The following is a 21,872-nucleotide window of genomic DNA, read 5'->3' as shown; positions in this document are numbered from 1 at the left end:
TGAGACCAACAGCTGCTTCCTAGTCCTGGTTACCTTCACAATGCCTGCTAAAGGGCAACAATGACTCTGTTCAACTGTTCTAGTTTATTTGTTGAGTATTGTTCTACATTTTGTTCCCTGAGGGTCTATAACTGCTGCAGGTTTAGGCTCACCTGTTGATCTTTGAGTGATGTCAAATGTAACGGTTACAGTAGCCCATGTAATAAATATTTCCACAAATGTATTTGTCAGTGGTCCTTTTGAATAATTCACTATAGTACCAAAGATCAGTTTTGGGATTATTTATCACAAATATGTGAGAAATGTAAGATTTAAGAATCAGTGTGTTGGGACTCACACAGGCTGAGTCTCAAGGACTGAACACGGTTTCAGACCCCCAAGGTCTGCCAGACAACCACGAACATCTGGAACCCAGCCTCCCTCTTTTCTCCGGGGGAGACCCAGCTCTCACTACCCAACCACGTCACTCAACAGCTGGATTATTACATAACACAAGGTGGGGCTAAATAGCCGTGAGTCCTTTGAAAAACCTGAAAAAGAGATGAAGCAGACTTTTCATTCGCTCGTGCAGTTTAGAGTTCAACAGTTATTGACGATCCCATGGCCGTGTTCATTCATCTACTGGAGCCAAAGAGCGTCAAGGCTATCAAGCCCCGGCTCAACAATTTTCAATTCCTCAATAAGTTATTAATGGCGAGCAGTCAAATTGCATATCAATTATGTAGAAGGTCTCAGTACAATGTTGATACAAAACACCCTTTCAGTTGGGCTCATTCATGCTCACAGACCTGCAGACATATGCACTAAGTTCAGTCCCACGTGGTCCAGCGCTGGCACATCGCATGAATCCAATCTGCATCAGTGAGCTGTGTGATGTTAGTTGATGATGGAGCAGCTATGAATGTGTTTCATGTTTCCTTTCGTGATTCTGTCTTGTGTGCAGAGTAAAGCACCCAAAGGTGAAAAATGAAGCTTTTTATAGGTTGGGGCGAGGAGAGAACCACATATACACTACAAGGACTTGAAAAAAACGACAACTATTTAGACTTTTAAATTGATTTAGTGTGATTAACAATATATACCATACATTCTTAAATCTACCTCACCTATTATTGCATCTTAAAGAAAATATTCTGTGAAAACTTGTAGAGAGAAGTTTGCGACATTCACAAACACCACCACCTCCGCTCTCGGGTCAATTGGACAGCCATATTGTGTGGATGGGCACGGGCCAATCACACATGTAGGACAAATTAAGTGACCAATGGCAAATTTCCATCTAGGTCAGCATCTTTTATTCAGGAGGCACGCGTACACAGTTACATGCCATCCCGCCCCGGGGGTCCTGCGGAGACCCACTCAGCCACCAAGAGATGGCCCACCATTTTGTTCTGTTTTGAAAATGATCTCCATCCATGAGATTAGCTGGGGGGCCCCACAAGCTCTTCCCTTTGTTGTGTATCCCAGTTTGGATATTTCCCGGCTGGTGTGTGTGCATGTGTTTGCAGGGCATGCGTGCATGCATGGTGCTAGACTTGCATTTGTGAGCATGCATATGCTTGTGTTCGTGTTTTTAATTGGGCGTTTGTTTGCATGCTGCAGAGGCGGATATAATCTCGATGGAGAAGTCCAATGCTGCTGCCGAGCTTGAAGAGAACGCTCGGCAGCAGCATCTCAATCTGCGGTGTTTACAGCGATGCACACTTCGCAATGCAAACCCGACACATTTCTACATACAGTAGATGCCTGAGTGTCTGTGAGTAAGGCAGGGTCATGGGTAAAAACATGACATTTGTTAAGGTCACTAGAGACTCTTGCTGGTGCCTTTTCCTTGAACTGTTCATGACCCCGCACTGGTGCACTGCGCTGTAAAGCATTGCTGCTCGTTCCTAACCCTTAAACATACAAAAGCTTTTGCAGGGAATTATGTCATGGGAGCAAACTGCTGCTTCAGGTGGTGTTTGTGACAGAAATCCTTAACCAGGAGGCAAGAAATAATCATAAAATACTGAGTCTACATAAGTGCGCACACAAGTATGTAAAGTTGATAATGAGGCTTTACGATGCCACTGCACCAAAATGTAAAAAGCTGTCTCTCTCAGCTGTTGGTTTCCCTCCACAGACTTAAAGCAGCAACAAAGCAACTAGGCAGAGAGAAAGAGAGAGAGAGAGACAGAGAGACAGAGAGAGAGACTGGGGATGTGGTTGCTATAGTAACCATCTGGTGGGTCTGAACTGTTCCTCCCTGACATTCATTTCATCATATTGAGCCTCTGTTTCTCTTTCTCTCTCTTCCTCTACTCTCACTTTCGTTTATCCCACTCTTTTCCTCCTTCTCTCCTGGCTCTCCATCTCTCTTATCTCCTCATCTCCCTCTCGTGCCGCTGTCCCACTCCCTTCCGATCTGCCTACCCCGCCCTCCCCCCGCCCTCCCCCCTCCTCCTGCTCTCTTCACTTTCCTTGGAAAACAGAGAGAAACAGAGAGAATGTTAAAGTGGTCCCAGTCTTTTTGGCTGTTTGTTCGTTTCTATGACTCTGTCCTGAGAGTCCCATCTGTTAAATCTGGACTCTCAACCTTTTTCAGACAAGAACAACACACGAGGACAATGTGCACCGAGCCAGCATTTGGGAGGCGTTCAGGTTTTGGAGATAAGTAGAAGCTGGACTGATATCTGAGAGGGACCTTGCTTGAAAGATTGACGTCATCTGCAATCACGATTTAGCTGCAATAAATGTGGGTTTTACCATCATATCATAGGCAGGGTTGTTTTTTTTGGTCAAAGCCTCTGATTCAGCTCTGCTCAAACAAACTTGACGAAAAAACCAACACTCTAGAGCAGACAAAATATACTGGTGTCTAGTGGGATATTCATATATTTTCCCAACCAGGACTGCAACCAAGACTGCATTTCCCTTTTCCCTGTTATCAGCTGTCGCAGCTCTGAATTCCCAGCAGAGTCTAAATCAGCGAGAGAATACCTGATCCCAATGCCAATTGCGCTTGCCCACTACACGCACACACACAGGAATGCACACACATATATGTGCGCACATCTATGTAGACACACAAAATCTGAATAAATACACCCATCTGCCCATGTACACACAGACAAAAGATGCACATGCCAGTGGAATAAAATGCAAATGTTGCCCCAGCATCATATTCTTTTTTTAAAAGGCCATTGATTTCTTCCAAGTAAGAGAGGAGGTGGTTTTCCCAGTGAGTGGTTCAGCATGCTGCGACACAAAAGGTCAGATTCAGGAGATGCAGAAGCAGAGGCTGGCTTTCCTCAATGAGTGTGTGTACAAGTGAGTGCACGCTTGTGTGTGTGTGCAGCTTACAGGGGGCTTGCAGGGAGTGGTTCCCCCCCTTGTGTCAGTGACCTATGAATGCTCTCACCGGTCTCTTTCCCTTGTCTATTTCACTCCTTCCTGTTGTCCTCCTGTCTTTCTCTTCTTCACCTGTCAGAGCGTATAACTAACAGCCACCCAGATCTTGACTTCCGTCTGCCCTCCTTTCACAGCACGAGTAATTAGCTTCTCATCACTCCTCACTACAAAACGCATTTGCCACAACATTATCCAAATAGTGACTGACTATGGGCAATAGAGAGCTTGCCATTACATAAATGACAATAATGGAGGATCTCTTCGCTCTTCAGTGTCATTTTGAGCCTCTTCTAACAGCGATGGTCACAAAGTCTGAGCTCAAATTTGAACTTATCTGTCCAGCCCGAGGTGTGCAACATCTGCTGCATCTCTGTGATAACAGCATTAGGATTGAGCATCTTGTCAGTGTGCAGCTATACTGTCTGGGGGGTTGTGTGATAAACACATAACCTGCATTTGAGACTTATAGGTTTATCAATGAATATGTGCAATGCATGTCAACTGGATATGTGCTGTATTAAATACACTGAGAAATATGTTTTCCTGGATTATCACTGTGATTAAATGCATGAGGAGGCTGTCAATAGCGACAGAGATGTGACAGTGAGGAGCACTTTGACACTCATAACTGTCTATTTTTAAATACTTGGTAGGAACAAATTTGAATGGATATCATAAAGTAGACCTTAAATTGAGCCTCAGTTCCTTCCCAGGAGACAAAGTTATAATAACAACAATGCTCCAACCAACTGTTGATCAGGAAATTACATAAAAAGACAGCTTTCTCTCATTATTTTCTCCTTCTTTACTTTCTCCTTTCTCCTTTTTTCCATCAGCTTTCCATAAGAAATACATCAATAAAGGAGGCACTGCTTGACTGGTCACTTTTTCCTAAGTCTGTTAATCACACACTTACTGTATATACTGGTTATTACAACCACTACTGTTGTCTTTTAAAACCTCTGTGAGTTACCTTTCATCTGCATGTTTCATTATGTCAGCTTCTGCTTCACATCCAACGTACTTTCTGCTTTAACTTCTCTGTAATGTTTTTGAAGGGAAATGAAGTCAAAGAAAACCACAAACAAACATTTAATAAATATCTGAGAGCTTACTTTTTTAGACACACAATTACAGAAAATACAATATTGTTGGTTTTCCAATAATGAATAGCATTTGAAAAATGGGAAGCTCCAGTTCTCAAAGGCAACAGAGAATCAGCATCAATATCATTACTGTGGACACTTATGTTGAATCCAAATCCAAATGTTTCATTAAAATCCAGATATTTTAAAGTCTTGCTATAGAATAAGTTTGTAAATTGTTCTTTAGTAAAATGCACAATCAACTTAGGTCAGTTTTATAATAAAAAAATAAGTCAGTTTGATATCAACCAATTGATACAGTATATAGATCAAATCATTCATAATGTCAGAGCTACTGTAATTATACAATTCCAGTGTATAGAGAGGCTTATAATCTTAAATATTTCTTGTCACTGTCGAAAGTGTTGATTTGACTTTGAGGTCCCTCTGAAGTTGGACGTTGTTAAGAAAATCACACATTTCGCCCTCTGTCAGTGGTGGTCGTCTATGATGACGCAGTTTGTCACTTTGTCGTCATGATATTTGGAATGCAATGACATTTCAGTGTTTGTGACTGATGCACCTGCAAATCAGCAATTCAGATAACTCTTTGGCATCTTTGTAACTCTATTGGTCACCTTACGATTCCTCAAAAAATCCACCTGTAACCTTGAGCCTAAAGGTGATGAATGCTGATAATTGATATTTGACTTACTATGAAAAAAGTATGACATAATGGCAAATGCAACAACACTTAAAAGGTGCTCAATATGAAATTCAGAGCACATCTACTACCTTCAAACTGCTCTTAACATGGTGACAGCTGAGCCGGTGGCTCACGGCTAACAGTGCTAACATTGGTAACAGTGCTGATAGAGAAACAGTGTTTACCTGAGGGAATCCAAAGGGTTGGTGCTGCTCTTCCGCGACACCCCCGTCGGTCGGGACAGCGATATCAGCTGTAAACACCATATGAGCGCAGTGCAGAGCGTTGGCCATGAGCTAGCCAATGGGGCACTAATGCTATTAGTGCACTCACATGCACTAATATCCACTAAAAGGCACACACTGCCGGCCCGACTATGTGAACAAAGCACAGAGAAGCTTGGATGACAAAACATACAGAGGGAGAGTGACTTCATTCTCTGCTCAGGGAGACATTACTCCACTATATCTTTACACAGACAATAGTTGTTTGCTGCTATGCATGCTATGAATGCTCTGAATACTTTATAGAGAACCTTGATTAAACAAATAACAATGCACCCTCAAATTGACTGAAAGGCAAATAATAGTAATATGTAAAATAACGTTTTAAATGAATGAATTGTGATTTTCTGCAGTATGTTACTAGTTAAGTCCTACAGGGCTGACTGCGTCTGAATACTATCTGACCCTTTGTTTAGACTGATCTGAGCCAAGCTCAATCTGATCACATCACGCCTTCATTCCGGATGAAAGGATCCACCACGCAGAAAAATCATAGACCATTGCTCTTTAAATGTAAAACCCTCTCATTCTGTGCGAGGGGAAAGGACGTTACTGCAGTAGGCGCCGTCGTCATGCTTGACTGCCGTCTTGGAAGAAGGGACTATTTTGGCGGGATAATGCGGTCACGCCACTGAGTGAATAGGAGGTCTTGAGAGAAGAGGGCAGAGATAAGATAATGGAGAACATTCCATTAAAGATAGCGATGGTATCACGCCGAGGCTCGGGGAAGACTATTGCGCCGAAAAAACCCACCGCGGCACCCATTGAGTGGAAGGTGCATCTGTTACCATGGTACCCAGCTCAGGCAGCCCCTTTCATGTCTGTCAAGACTGGGGAGGGAGAGAGACTATATTTTAGGCTTGCCTGCAGTTGGAGCTGAAACAGACGTGTGTGCGTTTGTGTGTGCGTTTTGCTGCATGTATGTGTTCCCAGCTCACATCCCGGCGGTCCGGGTTTAAGATGCTGTACGCTGACAGAGGCTCGTCACACAACATGAATCATTTAGTCACCACAGCAGCAGAGTTGGAAATGTCACGTCTCATCAATGTTCCTCACGCCTCGGTGCCCCCTGAACCATTTACATCCCTGGCAATGGAGTTAAAAAAGAGGACTTGATTAAAGAGAGGAGCTGAGATTTTAGATGCAAACAGACATTTATTGCATTGGGAAGCAGTGGTGTACATTTTTTCCCCACAGAATCATTTGCAATACTGTACTTTCTGATATCGTAGTCTGTTGCGCAGTCGTCCGAGCCGAGTGTCTCAATCCTCCTTTAAACAAATGAGGAGTGTGGATTTCAAAATCTTGATGGGATTACTTGCTCGTCTTTCTTCCCATTTTCTGTCTCCTCCCATATCTGATCTTTCCAAAGAATGGGATGCTACTTTCTCACAGTGGAAGATGCTGACTTGACCTTCCTTGGCACCCAGATAGGCAATCCAATAACAACAGGGGAAACTGTACAAGGAGTAATGTCCAAAAGTCAGCCAAGCTAGTGTGTGTCTTCATCCTTCTGATACAAAACTATATTTTTGTGTTTTTGCTACAGTTTTAAAACAGTTAGTTCAAAAAACAAAAAGCAACATCAAGTACATAATTACTTACATCACAATCAACACTAAACAGTAAATAGTACTTTAACATAATCTTTATTACAAGATATTAGGCCACTGTACAAATCAGTGTGAATCGTACAGTACAACGCAGAATTAAGACTGTTTCTCGAGGTTTGTCATTCAAAGCTGTATACGAGGTGCTCCAAGAATACACAAGAGTTTCGGAGCTTCTGCCGTGCATGCATGATTTCATATTTGCCATGCATGAGTTGGTATCTCAGTGTTTTAAGAAAGGGCCCTAAAAAATGGCGACCCAACAAAACAACTGAATTGATGTTGAGTTAATGTATAAAGCACAAAAAAAAGAAGTTATCTTGTACAGTATTATTCCTCATGAGATTTGGCACACACGATAATGCACAATGCAATATAAATAGTTTATCAATAGGGTGTGTACAGTCAAGTTACAGTATCAACCAATCCAGGTGAAAGCCTGGGAAGCTTACAAACAGGTGGGAGGTACACCGTCTATAAATGACTCGTTAGCTGCAAAGTATGGTAACAAAAAACACTCAGGCAACATCGAGAATTGTTAAGTGAAAAAAAAAAAATGTCACTCCCATTCATTTCAAGTTTTCTCAACATACAAAAGAACACTCCCTCTGGCCTTAAGTCACTGCAAAAGACATATTCCAAAGGATCAATAAATAAAGTCTTCAACACAGAGAACAAACCAGTTTCCCACTTTGTGCAAGAAAATATGGGCTACCCTTTCCATATTTACAAACTCTGTTACTCAGTTGCCCTCGATCAAAATGAAGAGCAGAAATGATGGTACCATAGGTTTGATTGATAAGATATAGGAGAAGTGTGTGCTTTAGTTTATATATTAGATTTATTTCTGTATCCTGTCCCTGATTTCTGCATTTCGACAGCGTCGCCTCCTTCCTCCACCTCGTTCCCCCCCTCTTGTTGTCTTCTCCCGCTTTTGGATTTATGGCGAAACCCTGCAATCAAGGGTGTGTTTGTTTGTGTGTGTGTGTGTGTGTGTATGTCAGGGGGGGGTCCACCTGGGGGTCTCCTCTGCTGCCATCTCCCACCCATGCCAGTGCGTGTCACTCGGATGGCCATGACTGACTGGGAGAGCAGGGCGTGGAAGTGCTGCTTGCTGCCACATGAGAGAAAGTGCTTATATACAGTGTCTTTGGATTACAACTGGTCAACATCGCCATACAAAATTTCAAGAGTGTCTTTTGGGGGGGTGTTGAGCCGAGCGCTCTAAGCCTCTGCCGGGGTCTTCTCTGTTCCATTTTGCAGTGCTTCAGCGTCGCCATTCTCATCCTCAATAACTGTGGATGACATGGGAGAGAGTTAATGAGGGAGGCTCATCTTGGTGTGGCGTCTCAAAAATTCACCACCGGCTGACAGGAGGGCATTAAAGCGCAGAACCATTAGCAGTGCGCTGCATGAGCAGTAGTGGTGTGTGCATGCATGAGAGAGTAAGAGTACGCAAAAAAAAGATAACCATTAGCGCGATGGCGTGCGTCAGTGTGTGCGATGCACATTTGTGAATGTGCGTGTCTAAATGTCTGCGGGTCTTCTTGCTGTGCGGGTCATCAGCACATACACATGCAATTCTTACATGTCTGCTTGTTTTCCATGTTGGTCCGTGTGGTGTCTGTGCATCACTGTTCATGCAACTGTGTCTGCCTCTCCATGCATGTACCACTACAAGTGAGCCTCAGTTCTTTTCAAGGACCATCTCATGGGTCTCATCAGGAAATGCAGGACACACAAAGCCCGAAACACAAAGAGCCTCAATGTATCATGCAAACACAAAAATCATAATTACAAACCACATTTCAACCATTCCATCCAATCATTGGGGAGGGGACATTCAGCACAACTCTGTTGGGCAGCATTCACAGCGCATTTAACAGCACGCACTGCGCATCCAACTTGTGTTGCAATGCGAATAAAATATTTAAAAACCCGTACATCGCACCATGCACACAATAGCCAATGTTTCTAGTATACGCTCGGTTCAAGACCACTTCGAAGCAAAGGTGTTGCCTTTCTGGCTTCACAGGGAACCGTCCTTAATTATGGTCCACTAGTAACCTACGTGCGCATTCAACACATCACCATACAAACGAAAACGCCTTAATTATATAATTACCCCGTTTGCTCCTGCCTATTTGTCCGAGTTTCGGCGGACGTTTGTTCTGTGATCCATTGAAGAAGTTGTTTGTGTCTTGAAGACGACAGGTGAAGGAAAGGTGTCCCTCGTCGCCCTCATTTCCATAATGATTCATTTTCTCCTCGTTGAAAGGCAGCACTTCCGACATCTCCAAATGCGTCTTTATCACCAAGGCGCATAAACTGAAATGTACAGCTCGTCGCCAAGCTTGAACCCGCTCGTCTGTAACAAACAAAAGCGAGGAAGAAAAACAACGCTATCTGCTGACACGATCGAGCCCTTTCTGTTTACCCCGAAGACACGTGTCTGTCTCCGTAGGTACGCAACAGAAATAACAGTAAATGAAAATGTCCTCAATTTTCTCGCTCGTGGAGCATCGGCAACATTATTCAAAATTTCCAGATTTTTTTGTTTTTTAGTCTGCGCGTATTGCTTTGGAAATGGAGGCGCACGTACAATAGAGCCGTGGAGCGCCCGCTGGTTTCGAGCGGCTGAACCCGTCGCACGGAAAATCTGAGGAAGAAATGCAAATTGAGGAGCGATGCAAAACACGGATCCCGGGGAGACCTGGCGAGGGAGCTGTACGGGGGTTTTCTGGTGCAGCCCAGAGAAGCTTCCAGTCGGAGTTGTGGCGTCCCAATGCTCCACTCTCCGGGATCTAGATGCAATCAAACAAATGGCGACTTTATATCCAGAGATGGCACCAAAACGTGAACCAATTCAGGTCCTTGCTAGACGTCGTTTACGCGCCACCAGTCGACTAGTGGTATAGATGTCAAATCTTCCAACCTGTTTTACAATTTTACAAATTTGGCGATTTATTTTTTGGCAGGTTGTGAGCATTCTATAGGCTATGCCCACCAGAGCTCACCATACGGTGGCAGTGTTTTATAGGCTGAGATGTGACTTTTGGCCCCATGGCGCACTTCCAGTTTTAATACAACGATTCTGTGCTATTTTCACCTGTTTTCACCACAATATCTACAGAGCTATAGGCTCATGTCAAGATGGAACTTTTGGATATAGGTTGACGATGCTACACCTGGGCATCAGGGAACTTCTTTGTTCCGGATTTGATGATGTTCCAGGTTTTACTCAGTAAAGTATCCAGATAACTTGTCAAACTTCTTATTAGGATGTTCTTAAAAATAGCTGCAACAGAAGATAGGTATATACATACATTCCATTACTCCTAAAATGACCTTCAACTGTAAATTTTTTAATTGATGAGATGATGATTCATTGTAGACATATTAATAATAACCATAAACCTAATAGGATCCAGTTTGAGAACGTTTTTTTCTGTTTTGTTATCACACTAGGTGTAAAGTTACAAGATCAGAGGGCGCTATAAAATGGGCTGCTCTGTTAAATGAAGCCCACTGGGATTCTCTTTAGGTTTAAACACATTTTCCTTCGGTTTACCGCCCACTGCTGTCTGCAGTGTTTATAGGAATCTGTCTTAGGGAGAGAAGCACAAAGGGATCTTATGAAACACATTGAGGTGCAATGGACAGGTCTTAAGTCTTGACACAGGCTATCGTTTCTCAAAGGGAACTTAACCAAATATCATTACACAGACAATGAAATGAAAGGTGATATCTGAGCCTGCAACATAACTTACTTTGATATGCCGTCAACTATTCATATGAGGAGGTGCAGTCATAACACACCTGCTGCCTGGACTGACAGAAGCCATGATTTTATCAGAGGCTCATCTTTCACATCTTTCACATCTTAATTCATTAGTAATTGTAGGAGCCATTCGATAAGTCTGTGTATTATGTCTGTTTTTTATTGGGAGCCTCAAGTTGACCATGGGAGGCAGTGTGGATTAGTGGGGCAGGTAAATTGTAAATGGGGCACAGGTGCAACAGACAGGCTAATGATGCATGGGTGACGGGGAGATCGCACGGTTTTTACCCCTCGTAAGACACACCAGAATTACATCAGGAAGATAAGTCAGTCATCATATCATCATCTGTAAACCGAAAGCCTAATCAAATGGGAACCTCACCCAAAAGTAAACAGTCTGGAATCTCTTTATTGAAGCGAGTAAGAAACATGATATTCTCCCGCACTCAGCCGAGTGGCTATAGTTGCTAGAATTAGTCACTATAGTAATCTTAAACAAACCTGCCTATATTGAACAACAAGGAAATATTCACTTTGTATGAAGTTTCAACCTTAACAATTTGCTTTGGAGCTTTGTGTACATTTGAGCGGAGAATTTTAGTTTAAACACAAAAATAGTCTCATACTGTGAGGAATTTAAGTTTTAAAGCACTCCTAATGATGGATATTGTGTGATACAGCTTCTTCTCCTCTGTGGTCTTCTTCTCCTCTGTTGGAGAAACTTTTGAACACAACAATACCAAAAAAAAAGGCAGAAAGGCGAAACCGCTAAGAATATTGGTGTCAATTAACATAGGAAAGAACAATGAGAAAAAGGAAGAAAGAAGGGATGGAAAATGAGACGTAATATGGGAAAAATAAACTAGAATAGACATATAACTACACCCTAAACTCAATAACCCCCACAACAACATCACAATCAGGCTGGCATTTTGTTAAGCAAGATATAACTTTTGCACAGTGGCCACAAATGACTATTATTGGATGATCATGCTAAAACCTATTGTAAGATTAACACAAGCGGACAACAGTCCCTAAGTGACATTAATGAGTCAATGAACAGACTCAGTAATGTCAGTTACTCAGCAGTAGCTATCTAAAGTTTGCTACCATTAGCCACCTTAAGCTACATACCATATCAAGTAAAAATGTTGCCGCATTATCCCTGAGTGTACTGAATTGAGCAAGGGTGTATTGTATTGCTTATGAATTAACCTTTTTTTCTTTCAATAGTTACATAGTCTCACTTTAAATTACCTGCTTTATATTTACACTGTATTCTGTCACTATAACAGACCCTTTACAGCACTTACGTAATTAGAATCAGCTCCTTGAAAAGGTAATGGCTATCATGAACGGTATTTAAAAAACAGTAAAGTTCGGCACATATAAGCACTTTGCACATTGTCACTAACACAGATTCGCCACATTTTGCAATGTTCTGATGTATTCATTTCAAGAACAGAAAGAAAAGGCTTGTGCAGCGACAGTGATGCGACGCTGGTGTCAGAAAGTGAGTCGAGGATAGACACGACAGGGTGTTTCTCAGCACTGGGACTTAACAGCCGATTGTTTGGAGGGCAAAATGAAGAAGCTCCTTTTTTAATGCTCCCGTATTGGAAAGCCGCAGCACCAGTGTAGCTAGATTACTGCCGCTTATTTTGTCACCACAGCAACCTTTGCCGAATCGGTGATGTCTTGACACACAAATCCGATCGGATCACTTGCAATTAACTGTGCGTACAGTCTAATTTTAAAGATCTGATTTTTGTTGGATTTGTGACTTCAAACCAGTGAGTAGAGCACAGACAAAAACACAAATAGGCTAGAGGAATTTCATGTGTGAAATAACCAAAACTGCCCTGGCAGAGGATGCTTCATGCATGCATCACTGCTCAAAGTAAGCGCCTGATAGGACGTTTTCAAGGCCTTCAGGGTGCACTGATGCAGAAATTAAGAAACAATAATTGATGAACATGTGAGAGCACACTTAGAATTTTGCTGTAGACATTCAACACTAAACTGACACAACATTACACATTCTTTAAATTTGAATATTTATTTATTTTTTACAAGTTATGAATTTGACATCACTGGATTACATATACAGAGGGCTTATAATGTGCCCATTGCAGAATATCCTTCAGCTACAGGCAGAGACCAGCCACAGCTGGATAATTTGAGAAGATAAGACACATCACTATTAGGCCTATATTGGTATCAAACAAATTATCAGAATAATCAGAGCAGTGGATTAAAGGAAGCTCTTCATATTTTCCACAGAACCAGCTTTTGTCCATGCCAGTAAAAACATGTTGAGGGTAATGAGCCTTTTCAGGCATAAATGGGTATACGTTCATGATTTTTGTTATATCATATATCAGTATCTGTTGCAGCGTAGATATGACCCGTAGATGGTTTGGTCTATCCACCGACGGAATTTGGACACCGACGTGTAGACTCCCGGAAACTTAGGATCACCGCAGCCGTTGCCCCAGGAAACCACTCCATAGACAGCCCCCCTACACACCAGCGGCCCGCCAGAGTCTCCCTGCAAGAAGGAGACAACGCCCTCCATCAGTTATCACGTCACACTGATCTCATGAAGAAACAAATGATCTGACTTTCTCATAATTTACTGTAAGTCCATTTTAATGTCCTCGATAGTGCTACACTAAATTATACCAAGAGTCTGAGCAGTTTCAAGAAGCGTTTACAACTCACGTTAAATGAGAAATGTCAGAAAATGGCATGTGCTTTCATCATATGAACTTTTATCACAAGTGAAATGTCCAAAAACCACTTCATCATACATATATATACTGTATATATACATATATATATAAAATGCTATCTCCACATTGGCTTTTATGTGAATTTGTCACATGTCTTGTCACATTGGCACACCCTTACAAACAGCATTCATATTTGTACAATATTTGGATAGCACATGTGCCTGCATGCGAGTTCATCACATGTGAAAGATGTCCCACAAATGTGATAAATTTGTATGTGCCAAGGGGAAATTACGAGACCAACAGAGACGTGCGAAACAAACTCTCAGGATGGTTGGAGTCATCAAATCCTAATCTCTTGCTGCCACTTGGAAATGCCAACACACAAATTTGCCGACTGCAGGGTTAAATATAGCACATTTTAATTAGTCATTCTTTGTCTGGGGCTGGTATATCACACATTGCATTTCATGTAATTTCCTTCTTACATCAAAGGTTGGGGCTGAAATTCTTTCATGGTACCAAAAAGCAAATCAGAGCGTGCTGTTGTCTGTGGCTACAAATGGCCGTTCTTCAAAATGACAGCAAGGTTTTCAGTCCTGGTGCTTTGTCAGAGTTGTTTTTGTGTCTTTTCTGTAACTATCATAACCAATACAATTCCTGAGGGTGGGCCACAATGTCTGCTTAATAAAAACTTGTAGCTGAACCAACACTGACATGATGAACGGAAGACCCTCATATACTGTTGTGGGGACAAGCTTCCCAAAACTGAGTTATTGTTTCGCTGTGAGCTGATGAAAAGAGGATGACCCTGCGCTATTTGATATACACTGGGAACTAGGGCCAGTACCTTGAAGGATTTATATTTCAAAAATGGATTTAATGGCTTTTCAAAGATCAAATCATCACGTTTTTACAATGGGGCAGATTGGGCAGCCATTAATGTGCAACACCCATTTACCTGATAGCTGAAACTGTTTAAAATCATTACCAGTGAAGGAAGGTATGATAGCATTTGTCCCCTGTACCTTACATGCATCTTTTCCCCCGGTCCCGTAGCCTGCACAGATCATGTTTGCCGTGATGTTTCCGTTAAAGGACTCGCTGTTGTTACACCTTGCAGTTGAAACAATGGGCACTGTGACCGTCCTCAGGGTGTAGGGGGCCTGGCCTCCACCCAGATTGTTGTAGCCCCACCCGGACACCCGACACACCAAGCCTTCGACCACTCCCGTCCCCTGCCTGGGGAGTGGCGCCAGCGACACAAATTTGTTCAGCACCATGGGGGCCCGCAACTGGACCGAAAATCGGGAGAGAGTTTTAGAGATAGCATGTGAAGAAGGAAAAAAATGATGTAACTATCTTCTCAAACATGATCAAAATATACAATATTATATACTCTACATTTGTAAAAAAAAAACAATTGCTGTGTGTGTGGCTGAATGTCTGCACTGTGTCTGCAGCACCTTAATGAGCATGATGTCCGCATTGTTGGTGCTCCGGTTGTAGAGGGGGTGGGTGACCAGCCTGTGGGGTTTGGCGTACTGCTCAGTACCCTCAAAGCTATTTACGATGTAATCGCCCGCCACTATCATCATGTTCTCTGCCCTAAAAGACAGGGCATTTCCATTTTACATCACATTTATCAACTAATACAACACCAAGTAGATCACAGCCTTGACATTTGATCATCACTGATAATAGTGATTGTGATTTATTAGTCACAATGAATTGAGTATTATATCAGGCAGAAAAGTGAAATGGAATACATGAGAGTTCTTGACCAGGACACAAAGTCACAAAGACACATGAAGCCAGAAGTGTTTGTCTGCCAGCATACAATGGCTTACTGTGTGCAGGCAGTATAACAGAAATACAGCCAATTTCCTGGATCCAGACAATATCCCACTTAACACACACACACACACACTGATGATGTGCCAAGGTCAGTTGACTCAACCGCATCTGAGTGTTGTTTGACGTCCCAGTGGCCTGCATACAGGTTTACTATGCGTCATGACCAAGCAGCATCGTTTTGACGTTACCGACCCCGTAGCAGAGTGGATGTTTGCTTTTAGGCATCTGTTAGGACCATCTGCTTACAAAATATAATCATGCAAAGTAAGCTTCCACACAGTGACTTCTACAGAGTCCACTGAGAGAATGCCAGAAGAACGTCTCTGCCTTACGCGAGTGTTTCAGATACAGTTTCATCTTTACCGTGAGTACAGTTCAAGCAAAATCAGGGGATTTGAAAACAATCTATTCAGGAGGCAGAGAAACAGCCTTGGTTGTTGCTTGATGATCCTTCTTTTAACTAACTAGTTTATGGTTAATAAAACCAAAGGTTGTATATGACTAACAGTTTACAACCAGTGGCTCCTTGGGAGTGTAATAAGGTACGGTAGTGCTATAAGCTAAAAGCTAATGACAATGCTAATGTAAGATGCCAGTATGCTTCATCAGAACTGCGTGTTGGATGGTCCAATACCTTAGGAAGGGTGTGTCTTTAGAGGTGGTCGATCAATGCGTCGTAAAAGTAGGATTTGCTGATGAGCAATAATAGGTATGTGATTAGTTCTGCAGGACCAATGCACTAAATGAAAAGTTAAGGGATCACCCAATTCATTGGGATTTGTCATCCGGGGAAAACAAGTGTCTGTTCCAAATTTCATTCTTACCCGATGTTACAGTGCGCTGCTGTCACCACCCAGTACCTGTGAACCAGTGATCCACCGCAGAAGTGTTGGCCCCTGGTGCTTTGCAGTGACACAATGTATTTGATGGAGTTTGGTGCAGCTGTGTGACCACCTACTATACGGCCCTGCATGAACACATAACCTGTACGGAAACAAAAACATTTACACGACGGCAGATGGATTTAGAGTTGTTTGACATTGATGTAGATTCTTGAAGCCGTTTTCAGCCTCACATCCGCAAGCCTCTTCAGTTCTGGTGGAGACTGACAATTGTTGAAATCGTTCCAAGTCAGTGCTCACAAAGCTGATGGAGAGCGGACATTAAAACCGCTTTCCCCAAAACATACTTTCCCTTACTTATGTAGAAACATGACACAATGTCATCCTGCACATATAGTAACAACTCACCTGGTATGGATTTCAGCCATTAAAAAGTCCATCTTATGAAACATGAGAGAACAAAAGAAAAGCATAAAGAGAGAGGCCCTACTAATCCACCCTTCAAGCCCATTGACTCGGCTTCACAATTAGTGCTTTTCTATCACCTGGGAGGCCACTGTGTAATAAAGGTAATCCAATATAACCTGACCTTCTCGTGTCACCACCTCACTCTGAGCTCTGAAACATTAGAGTGGCGGCTCTCCCTTCCTGCCTTGTGCAACAGCTCAACGACTGTACATTGGAGCAGTAAAGACTATCTCCTGGAAATATAAACTTCTACACGGTTGACGCTGTAAAGTCGAGGAGAGCAATTTAAATGAAGAGTTCAACATTATAAGCTTATTTGCTTTCTTGCCACCATCCCGTACAAACACTGAAGTGTCAAAACAAGAATTCACCATTTCACGGAGGGTTATGTGCTGTGTAGCTGTGCCTACGGTATATGAATGTGATAGAATCTGAATTGTAAGTCGCTTTGGATAAAAGCGTTTGCTAAATGACTGTAATGTAATGTAATGTCACTGCTCCCAGCCAAGAAGTCTGGTGAATAACCCTGTTTAAAAAGCTAAATTGTCATTTAGTCGTGCTGGTAAACAGATTTTGTTACCTTTGGATGGAGCCAGGTAAGGCTAGCTGTTTCCCCCTGTTTCCCTTGCCTTTATGCTAAGCTAAGCTTACTGGCTGCTGGCTTTAGCTTCATATTTACCGCACAGACAATGAAACATGAGGTATCAATCTTCTCTTCCAACTCTCTGCAAAAGAAGCGAATGTGCATATTTCATATTCATATCATAAGTATTCCTTTACAAATGGGTTAAACCCTTTAAACTGGCCGCCTCTTTCACATTAATTGAATAAAAAGACCATTAAACTGCACGAGAATACAACATTTAAAACAAATCCTCACACATTTTGTTCGCAAAACTGAAAAAAAACATGTACTCACTGTGGACTGTCATGAGGTCCAGCAGCACACAACATAAACCCATGAGCAGGTTCATCATAGGCTCTAGGCAGTTATCCTCACAGCAGCTGAACCGACGCAGCCAGGAAACCAGTGTCCTCTGCTCTTGTCTGCCGGCCCAACACACTGGGCATCCACTCCTTTCTGGAAACAGTAGGATTCAGTCACATCACCCTTTATCCCCGATTTCATCCTTCACCATGACATGCAGCACCAGGGTCCAACACTGTGGCATTGATTGAAAAGGAAAGAGAGCAACAAAGTTGACCTTGAAACACTGCCCAGCACCACTCCCACCCCCTCTCACTCCTGCTGCCATCCCAGCGCGATCACAACTCTTTCTCCTGATCCTCCCGACTTGTCGAAAAGGCCTTGTGTTGTTGCCATGGTAACGCAGGGTACTGTGCCGAGCGGGTTCATCCATACTGTATCAGCATGCTCCGCTTGTGTCATCATCCAGGCTTATCCGTGCTGAAATGTCTCAATAGCCCACTGTGTGCGTGCGTGTGTGTGTGTGCGTGTGTGTGTGTGCGTGTGTGGGTGTGTGTGTGTGTGTGTGTGTGGCTTTGTTTTGTAGCTGTGGGGAGATCCACGTCTGAGTCAAGACAACACAGAGGTATTCTACGCAGACTCGACTAGACAAGTGTTTCTCTCTATGAGAATGAATCATCATGTCTGCAATGATAATAACTCATTATCGTCCGCCTGATCATCATCAATATTATCATCATCATCATCATCAGCCTTCTGGCAAGTCAGCATCATCCACAGCATGGGAGGAGAATCTTGCCTGACCTCCTCTTGTCCCACATTTAGAGCGAGCTGAATAATTGATGCTCCACAAAGTAGAATGGGAGAGACGGCTTTGTGTGGCCTCCCACTGTCAGGTGTTTCCTGGACCAACACCTGCCGACTTCACAGGCAATCACCTTCAAACGTCAGAGTTTTGTTTTTTTTCGTTCATGGAGACAAAGCAAACATGACTGAAATATTATATTTGACCTGAATTTAGTCTTTACAATATATTTACACTTCTAAAGGGTTTATTCAAGTTACAGAAAAACATATTTTCTCACTATCTGGCATCTAGCCACCCAGATAGATTTGGTAACACAATTGAATTCTATAGCAATGAAACACGACTTTACTTTATGCGGCCCCGATGAAAAGCAATTTTTCTAGCAGATGCACCTGATTTGACCTGCTTTTGTGTACATTTATTTACTTGTATCACTATTTTATTCTTTGCTTTTATATTGTGTCTCTGCTTTATGTCTTGGTCTTTTATTGTGAGGCACTTTGTGATGTCTGATTTAGAAAGGGGCTACTCTTAATTACTAACTTTATTACTTCTACATTCTTTAGGGAACACATTTGTTTATTTCTTGACAAGTTAGTTGAGAAAATGTATACAAATCTCATGATATTTCCAGGAGATCACCGCTCCCGCCCTTGAAATTGTTGCACCACAAAACCAAGTTGTTGTACAAATTAAACAAACAAGATTAAATGTGTCGATTAGTCATCTTTTGCTTTTGTGCTTTTGTACTATTCTGCAACTTAAAACAGAACCAGGTAGCTTCTGCTTGCCTATTTATGCTAAACTAACATTTCCAAAGCTATACCTTCATACTTAATGGACATATGTGAGAGTAGCAATCTTCTTCTCTAACTTTCAGCAAAAAAGTGAATATGTGTATTTCCCAAAATCTCTATTTCTTCAAATGTAGTTTTGGAATCCTGTAGGGTTGGATCATATGACAAAACATTTGTCAACCATCAGAGAACTGCCATTCATAAAGAGGTATATCCTTAATTATAGCATGTATTCAGCCATTGTTGACAAAGGATATGAATCCTAAATCTATTGCTTTGCAATATTGATTTTTATAGTATCACGTCAGACATTTAATATGCTGGATCAGCCACAATGCATTCATGTTTGTTGAGCTCAAACTTTCACAAATTTAAGATTTTGTCATGTCATGCAACTACAATTTAGTACGGTTTTGTTAATGAAACCACAACACTATGTCTGGATGCGGCAAACAAGTGTCTGTGTACTGACTACATTTCAGCGACACATGCTCCTCTCAAACTCAACACTCTATACAATACTAAATAATATACTCTACGTCAGGGGTCTCAAACTCAAGGCCCGCGGTGCCATCCTATGTGGCCCGAGAAAAAAAAAAAAGTTACATTAAACATTTTCTTTTAAATTAAATATTAAAAGTTAGACTTGAGAATAAAAATATCCCCACAGTCGAAATTATGAGATAGAAAGTCGAAATTATGAGATAGAAAGTCGAAGTTATGAGAGAGAAAGTCGAAGTTATGAGATAGAAAGTCATAATTATGAGATACTTAAGCACACAGTCGCAGCTCATCATAGGTTACATTTAACATGGAAATGTATTGTGAGTACATTGAAGACTACTTTAAACGTGGCTTTACAACACATGAAATACTTCCCGTGGGATTGTGCAAACGCATCCTTGAAAGGATTTTAAGCATTGAACAAAGTTATTGTAATAACTTGTGTTTGACATTTGTCTTTGCTATTTTCTTTAAAGGTTTGATAGAGTAATGTGGGTTTCTTAACCCTAAATTAAAAGGATTTAAGTTCTAATAACAGAAATGTGCTGAAATATATTTTTACATTTATATAACTGCATGTACAATATTTTAACACTTGAATAAACAATAATCAAATGCAGTTATTTACCAATATGTTAGGAGAAGTTACATTTACAGTCTTACATTTACAACTGGCCCTTTGAGGGCGACCATGATGCTGATGTGGCCCAAAGTGAAGATGAGTTTGAGACCCCTGCTCTACTTCTATACTGCACATGTGGTTCTGTACAAGGCATCTGCCTCACTGTCTATATCACACACACACACACACACACACACACACACACACACACACACACACACACACACACACAGAGGTGTGTCCTGATTGTCATCTCAGCTTTGCACCTGCAAGAGAGAGCGGGGCACGCTATCACCTTCCACCTTAGCAGCTGGGGATTGTAGACTGTATGGAGACTATGAGTTATGGACCAAATGCCCCTGTGGATGGGAAATAAGAATGAAAAAAAAAAAATACAAAAAAATGGTGGGAAACTAATTGAGAGTGACACCTGGGGAGATGGAAAAATCTGAGACGAGAGGAAGGTTACTGCAGACAAGAGTTGCAAGACAGTGTATTCCTGCTAGATCAGACTGATCTGCATGAACACAGGCCAAGCTGTAGCACAGAGTTGGTTTTGATTGTTTTATGTTGACCCTTAGTCGACTTCAGGGAAAATAGAAGCACAAAAGACATGTTCAGTCACTGTAACTCGGTCCAATTACAGTAAACAGGGTTCCTGAGAAAAAGTAGTTCCTTCTGAATAAATTGTGTCATGTCATGCTACGTCTCAGGTTGAGAGTAAAATCATACCCAGACATCATTTTGTCATGCTCTCTCTAACATCGTTGGATACACATGTCTGGCGAGTACATTGTGTCATTTCTGTGGCTGGTTGGGTTTCAAGCATCACTTTGTGTCCACTTCTGACCAATAGGCTGAATTGCTGAGAACAAAGCCCTTGGAAAGAGAGATGTAATGAAAGAGAAGGGGGAAAAAAATCATGTACTAGGTCACACTCTTGTCTCTCTGTATGTGTTTAGATATATGGCGGATAATGAAATGGAACAATGAGCGTGAGTTGCATGGTTATAAAAGAGGCCTGAGAGTTCTCAAGCGTTGCTGTATGTCGCGGTGTAAGAGGAGCGTGTGAGATTGTGCGTGCCGCCGTGTGGATGCTTGGACTGTCTTCTTACTTGACTCTTGATAAGGTGAGACAGCTTTGTATCGAATTAAATTCAGTTAAATTAGCAGTACCAGTTTATTCAGTTCAAATGAATCAGTTGAAACTTGAAACTATAGTTAGAAAAAAATAACCTCTGCTTATTTGAGTGAGTGTGAAGAAGCAATGCAATGAGTAGGAAGTGTCCTCCTGCTTACTTAATTCCTCACTGTGTACTGTAATTATAAAATACAAACCACTGGGAACAGATTATGAAGAGGTTCAAAGGTAAGTTCAAGAATAACTTCTTGACATTTGGTGTTCACTTCAGTAAGACTTGAACAGAAAGCACTGATTTTTCCTGCCGCAGAAGT

The 21,872-nt window shown here is 41.9% G+C and overlaps 2 protein-coding genes across 2 annotated transcripts; both read right to left on the bottom strand.

The window, feature by feature from the left end:
* Positions 1-8,299: 8,299 nt before the first annotated feature.
* camk2n1a (calcium/calmodulin dependent protein kinase II inhibitor 1a) lies at positions 8,300-9,369 on the bottom strand (the record flags this gene model as incomplete). Its single annotated transcript, XM_079186007.1, has 2 exons — positions 8,300-8,370; positions 9,201-9,369. 2 exons carry the CDS (start codon positions 9,367-9,369, stop codon positions 8,300-8,302), a joined length of 240 nt encoding a protein of 79 aa, XP_079042133.1.
* Positions 9,370-13,236: 3,867 nt separating this feature from the next.
* Positions 13,237-17,735, bottom strand: LOC306694310 (trypsin; the record flags this gene model as incomplete). The annotated part of the gene is made up of 5 exons (XM_079157096.1): positions 13,237-13,407; positions 14,620-14,886; positions 15,058-15,199; positions 16,273-16,432; positions 17,678-17,735. 5 exons carry the CDS (start codon positions 17,733-17,735, stop codon positions 13,237-13,239), a joined length of 798 nt encoding a protein of 265 aa, XP_079013222.1.
* Between the last annotated feature and the right edge of the window lie 4,137 nt (positions 17,736-21,872).

This window comes from Pholis gunnellus, assembly GCF_910591455.1.
Source record: "Pholis gunnellus genome assembly, chromosome: 3".
In the NCBI taxonomy this organism is placed as follows: Eukaryota; Metazoa; Chordata; class Actinopteri; order Perciformes; family Pholidae; genus Pholis; species Pholis gunnellus.
The sequence above is the reverse complement of the archived record's forward strand: the minus strand, read 5'-3'. Positions and strand labels throughout refer to the sequence as shown.